The sequence below is a fragment of the Calliphora vicina genome, chromosome 4 (assembly GCF_958450345.1).
Source record: "Calliphora vicina chromosome 4, idCalVici1.1, whole genome shotgun sequence".
NCBI classification, from domain to species: Eukaryota; Metazoa; Arthropoda; class Insecta; order Diptera; family Calliphoridae; genus Calliphora; species Calliphora vicina.
In genome coordinates this window covers 87,923,733-87,937,271 of record NC_088783.1, presented here as the reverse complement: position 1 = coordinate 87,937,271, position 13,539 = coordinate 87,923,733, and the positions used below count along the sequence as shown (strand labels likewise).

The window sequence follows — 13,539 nt, the reverse complement described above, 5'->3', positions numbered from 1 at the left end:
AACATAGTCAAGTTTCTTAAAAGACTTAATAAAATTTTAGTATATTTAAACAAAAATATAAAATACGAAAGGAAAATTTTCGCGTTAAAAATGGGAAGCTCGGTTTTGATTTTAGACACATGGTTTCTTCGGCAAACATTCTTAGAATTCATCGTAGATTACGATTTTGATAACCGCTTGTTGCATTTTTTTGGCTCCATACAAATTGACCCACTCTAATATACATACATAAATATATAAATGTCTTTGTAAGTTTGTTTGTTCTGCAATCATGGCTAAACCGATATTATTAAAACGTATATCGGTCTTTAATTGGAAGCGTCAATAGGCTGTATCTATTTTCAATTCCTGGACCAGAAAGGGACAAAAGGGGAAAAAACAGTAAAAGATGTACCTTTAGTTCTTAAACAATCAAAACTAAACGGCTGCACCGATTTGATTGAAATTTGGAAAATAGATATTCCCTTACTTGAAAGCAATAAAAGGCTATACATTTTTTCTAAACATGGGGCATAAAGGGACAAAACGGTGCAAAATTGGTACAACCCATACAAAGTAAATAGTTATTTTCGAATGTCTGCAGAACTATAATAGTTTTCGCTTATAGTCCACTACTACAGTTGCACAATTTTTGTGGACTATAAGCGAATTAGGACTATAACCGAATTTCTTTTTAATCCACTTTTTGGACTATATACAAATTATGTACTTTCTGCAATAAAATCACTTTTTTTAAACAAAATAAAAATTTATTTAAAATATAATCAAATATTTATTTAAATAAAATAAATAAAATTAAAAAATAAAATTGCAGGTGAATAGGACTTTTTTGGCTTACATACGCTTTTGGCCATTAAGCGGAATAGACTATAAGCGAAAAGTACTGCACTTCAAACTTTATACGAATCAATTTCTTATCACTGTTTGAAGGTTAACCGAAAATGGGACGGATCGGAACGGATGCATCCCATACAAAGTAAATAGTTATTTTCAAATATATGGTGAGTATAATTGGGGAAGTCTTCAAACTTTGTCCGAATAGCATTCTTATCATTTTACATGGGTTGGCTGAATATGGGAGGTATTGAATTAGTGGGCGTGGCATCTACCATACAATGTAAATGGTTTATTTCTGAAGAACTATAATTGCAAAAGTATTTAAAGTTTGTACTCATTAATTTCTTATCACTATACGGAGTTTGGCTGAAAATGGGCGAGATTGTATTAGTGGGCGTGGCACCTATCATACAAAGTAAATAGTTATTTTCGAATATCTGGATAACTACAAATGTGAAAGGCTTCAAACTTCATATGAGGTAATTTCTTATCAATGTAAGATGTTAATCGAAAAATGCGAGGAATCTGAAGTGGGGGTGAGTCACCTACCAAAAAAATAAAATTTCTAAACACCTTGAGATCTATAATTACGAGATTCTTCCCACCTTGTCCGAGATAAGATTACTGGCACATCCTAGACAAAGTAAATAGTTAATTTCGAATATATAGTGAACTATAATTGTAAAAATGTTTGAACTTCCTACATTCCTTGTGTGGCACAAAGTAAACAGAAATTTCAAATATCTGGATAACTTACATGATTCAGTTTCTTATCAGTACATGAGGTTTATCTAAAAATGGTCTCACCCACAGTTTGGTGAAGTTTGGAAAAAAAATCATCCTGAAAAAATTCTAAGTATATCGGTTGGGGTTAAGACGTGCCGCAAGCCCTCTGAAGTTTTGAGACTTATTTGCAATGGAAAAAATGGAATTTTTTCAGTTTTTGTAAAAATTTTGCCATTAATTGCCATATTTTTGCAATTTAATTTAAAATAATAAATTGTCGTTCTAATATTCAGAATAGGGTTTACTTAAAATTTAAACAGTAAGATAATTGGGTTCATTCGCCAAAATATGGCCAAAAATGAGTTTTTCTTGAAAATAGCACAATTTTAAATGCAGGTACGGAAAAACTATAGGAGGTATTGTCATACTTTTTCCATATTTTTGTTCCTTATTATCTTCTATATAAATAAAAATCAAATGTCGTTCGTTGGTAATTCCATCAGTTGAAAACATCTGGACCTATTCGGAAACTTAGGTTTTTACGGAGAGAAAAATTGGCCACACCCACTTGTACGCCCACTTTTTTCGAATTAAATAAAATTGGAAAACGGCTGCACCGATTTGGCTAATTTTTTGTTGAAATGTTCGTATTAATCCAATTTAATTTTTTAGTGAAAGAAAAATTTACACAGTCCATTCAAGAAACGATGAGTGTTTCTATTTGCGTTTGATATTAGTCAACTTTCTTGGCCCAAGATTTGCGAACTATAAATGGTGAATTGTGTGAAACGTATAGCGAGGCGTGTCAACGCTTGCGATTGTTAGAGAATGATACTCACTGGGAATACATCCTTTGGAGATTCTGAGCTTTCGACAAATGCTCATTAAATACGAATATTGTTTTCAATAATTATCTCAACATGCTTTCAATCCAAACCACCTGATATATAGAGCAAATGCAAAGATGCCATGTGTGATGATATTTTGCATCAGATGCGTATTAGAACATCAAATCCAAATTAGTAACTAAGCGAGGAAATTTACAACAAGACTTTGATAATAATTTAGGATATGAGCTTGATGATGTCGAAAAGTTATTATCCGTTGCACGATGCATTTAATCAAGAGTTGCGTTGCGAACAACAATACGATTGCGATGCCTTGAGGGAATCAGTTAGAAAATCGATCAGTTAGAAAATGAATCGACAACAAAAATATACGTACGACGGATTTTTGACGCTCACGTTGATTTAGGCAACGATACGCTCGCATAATGATATTGCACTGCAGCTACGTTGTTGGAAATCCAACATGCAACTTTTCCAAGAACAGTGCTGTGGCCAAAGTTTTGCAGCAAAGCAAACTGATCGTTTGGGATGAGTGTACAATGGCGCATAAAGTCTTTGGAGGCATTAGACAATATGTTGTTAGATTTACAAAACAATCAAAGTCGGTTTGGTGGTGATTTTCGATAAACATTGGCAGTGATTCTACGGTCAACGCCAGACGATGAACTTAAAGCATGTATGAAGTCGTCCGTTTTGTTGAAACACGTCAAGAAATACAAATCGAATGTGAACATGAGAGTGAGCATGAGCTGCAGAACGATCTATATAGAGAATTATTTTCCATTGGCAACGGCAAAATCCCGGTTGACATTTCGACCGGCTTCATTCAATTTCCTTTCTCTTTCTGCCAGTTCAGCGATTCAAAATACGAATTCATCCGAAAGGTGTTTCCAACACAAAATTACAAAAATCGTGATTGGTTGAGCAAACGTGCGAAATCATAAATGTGGCATTGATGACGTACAATTCGATGGATTCCATTACTTCCCAAGATGATTACGTCAAGTATCCAACCGAGTTTTTAAACTTGCTGGAGTTACACCGATTACCGCCTCATAATCTCCAACTGAAAGTCGGATCTGTAATCATAATGTTACGAATCATAAACTAACCACGTCTTTGTGGTTAGATACTTCCAATGGCTCCGTATTTTGCCTGTTCCCGTGTCGGTATTTTATTACAGACAACAACAAAAAAATTTCGTGTATCATAGAGCATTGCAATGAAGAAAAGCAAAGCAATCGAAAATTTCTTTATTTTAGTTGATGATTACCTGAACATCAATCTTTCAATCAAAATGTAAATAGAACACCATAAGATTCATTGCAAATATTTTCAAATCAAATGAAAATCAAATATATCCCAAACCTATAGAATAAAAATTATTATTCAAAAATATGTTTTTTTTTGTTATTTTTAACTATTTTTACAACTTTTGAAACAGCTTCTGACAAATTAACAAATCGCACATTTTTTAATTTGGACAGGACTACGTCTGTCGGGTCAGCTAGTTGAAAATAAATCCCAATGTGATGATCGAAAAAATCTGAAATTTGTTTAACAAAATGTTTAAAAAATTTAAAATGGATTTTTGAAACTGCCGTTAAATAAAATAAATTTTTTTGGTCATACCTGCGAATAGGTTAGCGGTATCCTACGAAGACAAAAACTCATATACAAGTAAATATGGATATATTTTATGTAAAAATTAGCTTTTATTTTAATATTTCTCAAAATAATTTTGTTCTACATTTCTTGTTTTAGTGGTCTGAGACACGTTAATAGCCTGGGGAATTTTTAATAACTTTAAAATTTTTTAACCAATTTCTGTTTTTTATGTTTTCATTAGAACGACGATTACGTACACACTTCTATTCTTTTAAATTAAATTGCAAAAGTAATTTTGTAATGGCAACATTTTTACAAAAACTGAACAAATTGCGTTTATTCCCCGTGTAAATAAATATCAAAACTTCAGTCTTAACCCCAACCGATTTACCTAAAATCGTATAGCAGAAACGCAATCTACGGAAAATTCTATGAAATTCTCCCCAAGAAACCATAGGTCTAAAATCAAATCCTATCCTATCTTGCGCATTTCGTCTTTTACCCAATGATATCTCAGTATATGTACATTAGAATTAATTTCAAAAATTTGATTTGCGGGTATCATAATTTTTCTGAAAGTTTTTGCGTAAATAAAATAACTTAAAAAACAAGTAAGAGTGCTATATTCGGCTGTGCCGAATCTTATATACCCTTCACCAAATTATACTTAAAAATTTTAAATATTTTTAGGTAAACAAAATTTAATTTTTTTTCAATTTGTTTTTTTAATTTTTTGTAAAAAAATTTTTTTCGATTGTTATTTTAAATTTTAAAATTTTTTTTTTTTAAATTTAAAATTTTTTTTTTTTAAATTTAAAAATTTTTTTTTTTGTTTTTTAAATTTTTTTGGTGAAAAAAAAAATTCGGGTTAAAATTTTTTTCCCGATTTTGACCCATTGTAGGTCCAACTTACTATGGTCTTATATACGTCGTTGTAAATGTCTTTGAAATGTCTGTCATTAGATATCCATATTGTCTATATTAATGTCTTAGTAATATAGGTCAAAAATAGGTCAAAATTCGAGGTTGTCTTGGTTTTTTCCTCATATCTCAGTCATTTGTGGACCGATTTTGCTGATTTTAAATAGCAAAATTCTCGAAAGCATGTCTGACAGAATTATTGAAGATTTGGATCCCGAAGATATCTGGGATCTTCAGAAAATTGATTTCAACAGACAGACGGACAGACAGACGGACATGGCTTAATCGAGTCCGATATCTATAAGGATCCAGAATATATATACTTTATAGGGTCGGAAATTAAAAATGTAGAAATTACAAACGGAATGACAAACTTATATATACCCTTCTCACGAAGGTGAAGGGTATAATAATGGCTTCTTTTTTTTGAAAATTTTCACTCCTTTTCAACACACCTAAAGACGCGCATTTTGAGCACATTTTTCTGTAGAGCAAAAACGGTTGAATATATTGCAAATCTGATTTCACCAGTCGATTCTGAATCAAAAATTAATACAATTGATGTTTTTCGAATCCTTAAAAATAGTTCCAAAAACCCACAACAGGGGGCAAATCTCATAAAAACTAAAAAAAAGAATTTTAGTTTTTTTAAACATGCACGATGAAAAGCCATTTTAATATTAGCAAAACGGCACCAATATTTCCTTTTTATCACTAACCGTTAAAAAGTTATGTGGCTTCAAAGTTATTTATTTAACAAGAAAATAATATTTGTTAAAATAAAGTTTAGACATTTTTTTATTAGCTTGCCTTAACCAAAAATAACTTTTAAACGGGTTGTGATAGAAAGGAAATATTGGTACCATTTTGATAAGCTTAAAATGCCCTTTCATCGTGTATATTTAAAAAATCTAAAATAATTTTTTTTATTTTGTTTATGAAATTTTCGCCCCCTGTAGTGGGTTTTTGTAACTATTTTTAAGGATTCGATAAACATCAAAATGCGCGCCTTTAGGTGCGTTGAACCACCAAAAGAGTGGAAATTTTCCAAAAAAAGGACGCCATTATTTTTATTTGCGTAAAAACCTTCAGAAAAATTATGATACCCGACAAACAAATGACGTGACCTGGTCACAAACGAACTCTAATGTACACATATTTTTTTAATAGTTTTTTTATTATTGGATAAAATACGAAATGCGCAAGATAGAATTTGATTTTAGACCTATGGTTACTAGGGGAAACTTTCTTAGAATTTTCCGTAGATTGCGTTTCTGCTATACGATTTTTTACTTTTTGATCCTCCATACAAATCGATCCGGCCTAATATACATAGTTATTTTCGAATATCAAGTGAATGTGAGTGAGTCTTTAAACTTGCAAATTACGTCTTAAAGTGAGGGGGATTGTTATTAACGGTTATCTGGAGATCTGTAATAGTGTAATTCTCAGTAATTTTATTGTTATAAAAGATATGCAGGCCAATCATAGGGCGGGAAACGGACTACATAATACCTACACCAAATTTTGACAGAACATTTAAGATCAGAATACCGACAAGGGATGATTGGGCCGCGAACTCTGTCCTAAGGGATGACGTGATCTCAATCTACACTGATGGTTCAAAGACAGAAAGAGGCACGGGATCGGGAATCTTCTCAGATGAGCTGGACCTATTCGATTACCCGATACCTGCACGGTTTTCCAGGCAGAGATTTATGCCATCGATACAGCCGCAAGAAGAATCCGGGAACTGAATCTCGAAAATTCGACTATACATATCTACTTGGACAGCCTTGCATCAATCAAGGCTCTTAACTCCAACGTGATCAGGTCGAAATGTCTTCTCAATTGTATCAAATCACTGGCACAACTGACACAACATCACGTCGAGTTGTTTTGGGTTCCAGGACACGAGGGCATCCGGGGAAATGAAGTATCTGATGAGTGCGCAACCAACGGTTCGTCCTCGGACGTATCTCTAGCGCAAAGGGATATTCACACTCCTCTGGTGACAGTATCGAAATTGATAGATGAATGGGCTTTGAGCGAGACGGAACTCAGGTGGTCAAATATCATCACTTGTAGAATATCCAGAATGTATGATTGGCAATATGTCGGAACGTATGGGCTACCTACGTTGTAGCTATTGTAGAAGTTGTTTAGATGAAGAGGTGGAGGAATCGGTACAGCACCTTCTATGTGAATGCCCAGCCTTACAAGAGCATAGACTACTACATCTTGGTAGAGCTCTTTTCCATGATCTGGACTGTCTCAGAGATGTGTCACTAGTAAATATGATCAGATTTATTAGAAGTACCGGTTGGTTCCCACAGGAATCATATAGTCAACGAAATTAGGGAGGGAAACTATTCTCACTTTATGTACGAATTTTCAGCATAAGGGAATAGTATTTCTAAGGGTACCACAATGGGCCACATGGCAACCCACGTAACCTAACCTAAGATAGATCGTGACATCTCTACTATCGTGCGGTTTGCTCGTTCGGCAACACCATTTTGTTCTGGTTATAAGCAACTGTCAACTGACGCAAAATGTCGTGTTCCTGCATATATAAATCAAAAACTTTGTTATGTACTTCGTTCTTTGACTTCATGAAATATACAGATATATTCCTTGTTTTGTCATCGATAAAGGTGACAAAGTATTTCGAACCACCTACTGACGATACGTTTATCGGACCACACACATCCGAATGAATTAACTCCAATACGTGTTCGGAACGATGTTCAGTTGCTTTAGGAAATGACATAACATGAATCTTGCTTACCATACATGTCTTTGCAATTATGTTCTCTTGCTTGCTTAGAAATCGCCATGCCATTAACAAGACCTTTTTTTGCTCATATGTATCTCCCAAATCATTAAAATTTAAATGCCCATATCGGCCATTGTATAAATAAGACATTTTTGAGTTGAATTTCGCAATCTGCTAGCAGTTAGCTATTTTTACAAAAATACCAACAAAAAAAACAGGCATTGATATAAACACAACCACATCACGGATGATCAGGGTAAGAAGAGCAGCTGAAACAGCTCAAGAGAATAATCGATTTAAAGATGGCGGCATTTCAGTACAATAAATATGATGACTACAGGAATCACATATGATGACTACAGGAATCACTCCCAAGCACTTCTCTCAAAATATCCGAAAGTACAACTCATGCTTTCAAATGACGCCCTTCGGAGCAACTAATATCGTAAACAACGTCGGCTTTATATCCACCATTAAAGTTCAAAGCCAAATGTACCACATAATTGAATAATTGCTCCCGCTTCCAAATTTATTTCACTGGAAATGAAGCTACAGAAGCCGAACACTATCGACGAACATGTGTGTGCATTTTCTGCAAGACCCTTCTGCCGAAACATGTTCAAAACAATTGTTGGACATCGGAAATGGAAAAATTCCAATTGATCCCGCCACAAATGAAATTTCGTTCTCGTCGAACTTCTGCCAAATTCAAATGAATATTCATTTGAACCGTTGTCGATAAGGTATTCCCAAGTCATACAACAAACTACAAAAATTAGAATTGGCTGTGGGAACGTGCAATTTTGGCACCCAAAAATTATAATGTCAACAAGCTTAATGAGCAAATTCAATTGAAACTGCCCTACTGAATTTTAGAATTCATTGGATCCAGCCGGAATGCCACCACATGTATTAACATTAAAGGTTGGATCACCGATAATGCTTCTCCGCAGCTTAAACGCGCCAAAATTATGCAACGGAACAAGATTGACCAAATTTAATTGATCATATTTGGAAGATTCAAAGGCGAATACGTACTGATTCCATGCATATTGATTTCCAACGACTTACCATTTGAATTCAAGTGGCTCCAGTTCCCGTTTCGCCTTGCCTTTGATATATATAACCATTAACAAATCACAATACCAATCGTTGAATATTGCTGTCATACATTTGGATTTATATATTTTTACTCCAAATAAAAAAACAAGTAACATTGTATAGGGGATATACAATGATGAATTCATAAATATAATATAAATAAATACATTCGTTTCTTACCCGACTGCGAAGTGAGGTCCGTGCTTTAGTTTTGTCCGACAATGTATGTATATTAAAATCGAGATCGATAAGCAATATAAAACAGATGTTTTCTAAGGGTCAGCTACGCGGACTTGGTTCATAATCCTAATATTTTTAAAAACGTGTTATTACAACTCATACAACTATACAACAAATGATCAGCTGTTGTTTTTAATTTAGTGCGAAAGAAGTGCTGCTTCCCAGCTAGCATTTTCGATCGTAGAAGAATCTTTCGCAATCGGAGCTGGCGATTAAATTAATCGCCAGCGATATCGTATTCCGATCGCGCAAGTTCAGTTCAACAGGAGAAACTGTTTGTTGACGGCGACTCTTCCATATGTGTCATCAAAAGAATCGCGTAAGACTCTTTAAGTTCTACTTTAAAAGAGTCTTGAAACAATCGCCAAAATAACCTTTAATTGATCCTAACAGTGGGTACTAAATAAATAAATAGCTTTTTTTGTGTTTTATATTCTTTAATAATAATATGTATAGTTAAATATATAAAAAAAATTAATTATATTATTATTAAATTATACTACGTTCAGTCACCATTTTCAAGTCGGTCACCAGCATGCACAATGTGTTAATGTAATACTTTATTCATCCCTGCATAGTCCGCTTTGGGGAATTTCGAATGGCAGACATCTTTGAAAAGAAAACGAAAGAAAAATTTAGAACGTAAGAGCATGTTATAAAATCCACTTAGTTGTTATAATATGTTTTATATTACATTGTTGAATGCTGGGCTTATTGTTTGTTCCCCGCCAGCTTAACTTTGAAGCCACATCGTCGCTCAGGATTTTTTTATGACATTCCTAATAAATGATTTGGAGCAGTCGCCACCAACTTTACCAATAATGTATGTCTGTAAAGAAAGATATAGATTGATAGATAAATATAGATATAGTTGTTGGAATAGATAGATACATGTAGAAATATATAAACATACCAATTGGACAACAATATCCTCGTTCTGTAGTAATTGTTCTTGCAATTCTTCTAACTATTTTACAGTTGTTAAAGGTAAAGAGGGTTACCACTTCCTCTGCTAACCTGTCGATTTGCTGCTTTTGAGCACGCATTTCCTCTAAAATTTTTGCAAACATCTTATTTGTACTATCTGAAAGAATTAATGAAAATGCAAATTATATATTATGTATAAATAAACCGATAACTTCGTTTCTAATGTCATACCAGTCTGCTTCCACATACTCAAATGGGACATCACCACAATTCGACAATGTTTCCTTTTCTTTTAACTATTTTTATGAAAGAGCTGTATTCTATTTCATTTAAAGCAGATAATTTTGTTTGCGGGTTTGTTGGTGTTGGAACCAGAGGATGTTGGTGTTGGAACCAGCGGATGTGAGAAGTGGCCATGTAACAATGGAGGCCCTCGTTCAACAGTGCAACGACAGAATGGTTCCTGTTGGAGTGCTTGGTCTGTCCCGCAGAGAAAAGATCATCAGGCCGGTTTCCAAGATGGATGAAGGTGCTTCAGCAGATAAAGAAATGCATGAACTCATTCGGAGACGAATTAAAATGACAAATGACCAAATGAAAACCATATATAGCTCACAACGTAGTAAGGGTTTGTCATCCAAATTAAGGAATCACTGCAAAGGACCACATAGGGTAGTTAAGAAATTGGACGACATGGTTTATAGACTACGGAAATGTGGAAGACCGATATCGGGAATTAAGGTTGAACATCTGAAACTACTAGCTGTCTATGGGAGAAGTGAATCTATACCTATTCGGTACGAACAGGCTTAAGCTGGGGTCAGTGTTACGAAATTGTACTTGAATTCAAATATAACGATTTTATCGAGTCAAAATGACTCGCAAAAGCAACATTTGGAAGAGTAAAGTGTATTTTTACTTCAAAACTCGTCTGGACGATTAAAAAAAGAGTAGCTAAATAATCGCCATCGTCAAATAATCTTTCAAATGCTAGCTGGGTTATGTTATTTCGTGTGGAAAAATGAAATTGCCAGATGTATTTCACATGTTTTCCACAATAAAAACAGAGTACTGCTTTTGCGAAATTATTTCGCATATATGTCATTCCAAATATTTTATATGTTGTTTGACAGCATTTCGCTCGAAATTTTGAACAGAGTACTTAGCTATAGACGGTAAAAATACGCAATTTCATTTGGACATTAAAAATATGCATATTTGTGTATTAGGTTTATAATTGCCTGTAACTTTTATAAATCTGAGAATGATCTTAATTATTAAATAACTTTGCAGCACTTCTAAATCAAGATGCTATTTGGAGATTCCAAAGCCGTTCAAAGAAGGCGATATAGGTTTGTGGCGTATAATAAATTATGAGTCCAGCACACCAACCGGTTGTCTTTTCTATATTGGTAAGAATAAGCAAGATATTATTCTGTCGGAGCTTTCTAAATTGGATGATATTAAAAGAGTTAATGTTTACGAGCCCGAAGCAACTGAGGGAAAAATCGATGAAATGTCCTGTTCGCTACCATTTATCATCTACGATTGCTATTTAAAAAGTCCCAATAATACCATATATTTTCCTGATGGCATTCGCTTTGAGCGGCAGCGTTTTTACGGCAAGTGTGCTTTTTACAATCTACCCATTATAGCCGGAATTTGGACATGTGGTTCTCGTGGCCGAGATTATGACAAGGAAGTTATTCAAAATATAGAGGCAAGTATGTAATTATTTGTTAAACAAATTAAATGTAACAATTAAGAATAGCTGAACTAGCTTTATATTCGTAACATATCGATTGATCCATCATACTAATGTTCTTTTTTGATGGTCGCCGCACCATACATATTTAAATGCTAAAACAAGTATATAAATTATTCTAATACATATCACTTTTGAATTTAATATTTGCTTGTTATATTTGTTGTTACTGAGTTTTGTAAAATGCAGAAATGTATTAATTCTAATAAAATTTTGTTGTATATATGTAGGTTGTAGTGAAGTCAAAATTTGGAGAAACTTTAACGGAACAACTAAAAGCTAAACGAGGCGACACAGTGGAGCTAATGTGTAAAAGTCCTTTTGACGAGCCGATTTCTCATTGTGCCTTTATTGATCCACAAGGTGGAGTTCATTTGGTTGGCACGACTAACAGCATAAAGTCTAAAGGGTATAAACGCTGTAAAATAAAATGTTATTCTTATTCATAAAATATTATATCTTTTCTCTCTCTTGCAAGGCATGTTAAATATTATGGTCGTGGAATAAATCAAGGTGAATGCGGTATAAAAATCACTGAGATCAATCGCGATGACTTTGGTCAATGGAAATGTCAATTTATTATATATTCTGGAAGATTGCAGTCATCATTTGTAATGGAACTGAAGGAATCGGGTAGGCTCCGTTTCAAAAGAAAACTTTAAGGTTTTTATTTCTAATATTTGTCGAACACAAATATTTTTAACAATTTCAATCTCTATTTTCTCTTTTTAGAATCTGCTTATGCTACATCCGTTGGTCTTGGTGTTGGACTAACAGTTATTATAGTCTTAATATTAGGTGTTGTAATTGGAACGATATTCTATCGTAGAAGAAATTTAAGTTCACGTCATAATTTTGCCTCCGGCGACCCATTAGAACTACAAGCACGATCCGTAACACCGTCATAAAATTTAACTGATTAATAGCAATACACATTTATAGAGTGACAGCCTATTATATGAAAAATAATACTGTTTTGAAATCTTGCTAAATTCGGATGGACATATTATATAGTGCCTGTAATTTTAACAAATAAGTATTATTTTATATGAAATCACTACGCCAGCTATGGGGTAAAAAAGTTTTTAATTTTATTCCGTAGATATTGATTTGAAATTAATGTCAATTTACCTATTAGGTAAATATTTATATCTACTATATATATTTTGCACTGCAGATATCTATTTGTTAAAGTCACAGGTATAATTCTAAGGGTCCTAAACATTTACATATACGAAAATTAAATTTATTTGAAAACCATGAAATTCCTGCCAATTTAATATAAGTATTTTATACATAATATTGTTACGTTTTAACCTTTTCAAAACGTTTGTTTATTTCCTTTAAATAAACCGGATACTTTTGATTGCAAATAAAAGCCGTTTAGTAGTTTGAAAATTGTAACAACTCTTTATTTATTTAAAATGTACAACAACATAATTAAATAGTCACTCAAGGTTTTTTATACACGTTTATAATTTCGCAGAAATACAGCCACACTTTATAATCAGTGTTGCCATATATTTTTTGAAGAAAACTTTTTATTTCTAAACAAAAAAACTTTTTTTTCAACAAAAAAACTTTTTTTAAGTACATACAAAAATTACAAAACCCAATTCGTACATATATGTAATCAGACTGATATAATTTATGTGAATTTAGTGCTGGAGACACTTCAAATATTTTCAAATCAATCTTCCCATTTAGTAAATGAATTTGGGGACTATCATTTTGAAATTAACGGCTTATTGATATCATAAATTTATAATTTTCCAAAAAACTTTTTT

At 33.2% G+C, this 13,539-nt stretch overlaps 1 protein-coding gene across 2 annotated transcripts in view; it reads left to right on the top strand.

Moving 5' to 3' along the window:
- The window catches only part of LOC135957050 (uncharacterized), a 43,713-nt gene extending 30,611 nt beyond the window's left edge, over nt 1-13,102 (top strand). The window contains exons 3-6 of one of the 2 annotated variants that reach the window (XM_065507706.1): nt 11,281-11,707; nt 11,983-12,161; nt 12,231-12,385; nt 12,485-13,102. In XM_065507706.1, the coding sequence (XP_065363778.1) occupies nt 11,281-11,707; nt 11,983-12,161; nt 12,231-12,385; nt 12,485-12,660 (937 nt within the window). In that variant the 3' untranslated portion in view covers nt 12,661-13,102. Of the gene's footprint in view, nt 1-11,280; nt 11,708-11,982; nt 12,162-12,230; nt 12,416-12,484 lie in introns of both variants that reach the window. The other variant, XM_065507707.1, reaches the window with a different exon arrangement.
- Nucleotides 13,103-13,539: the final 437 nt, after the last annotated feature.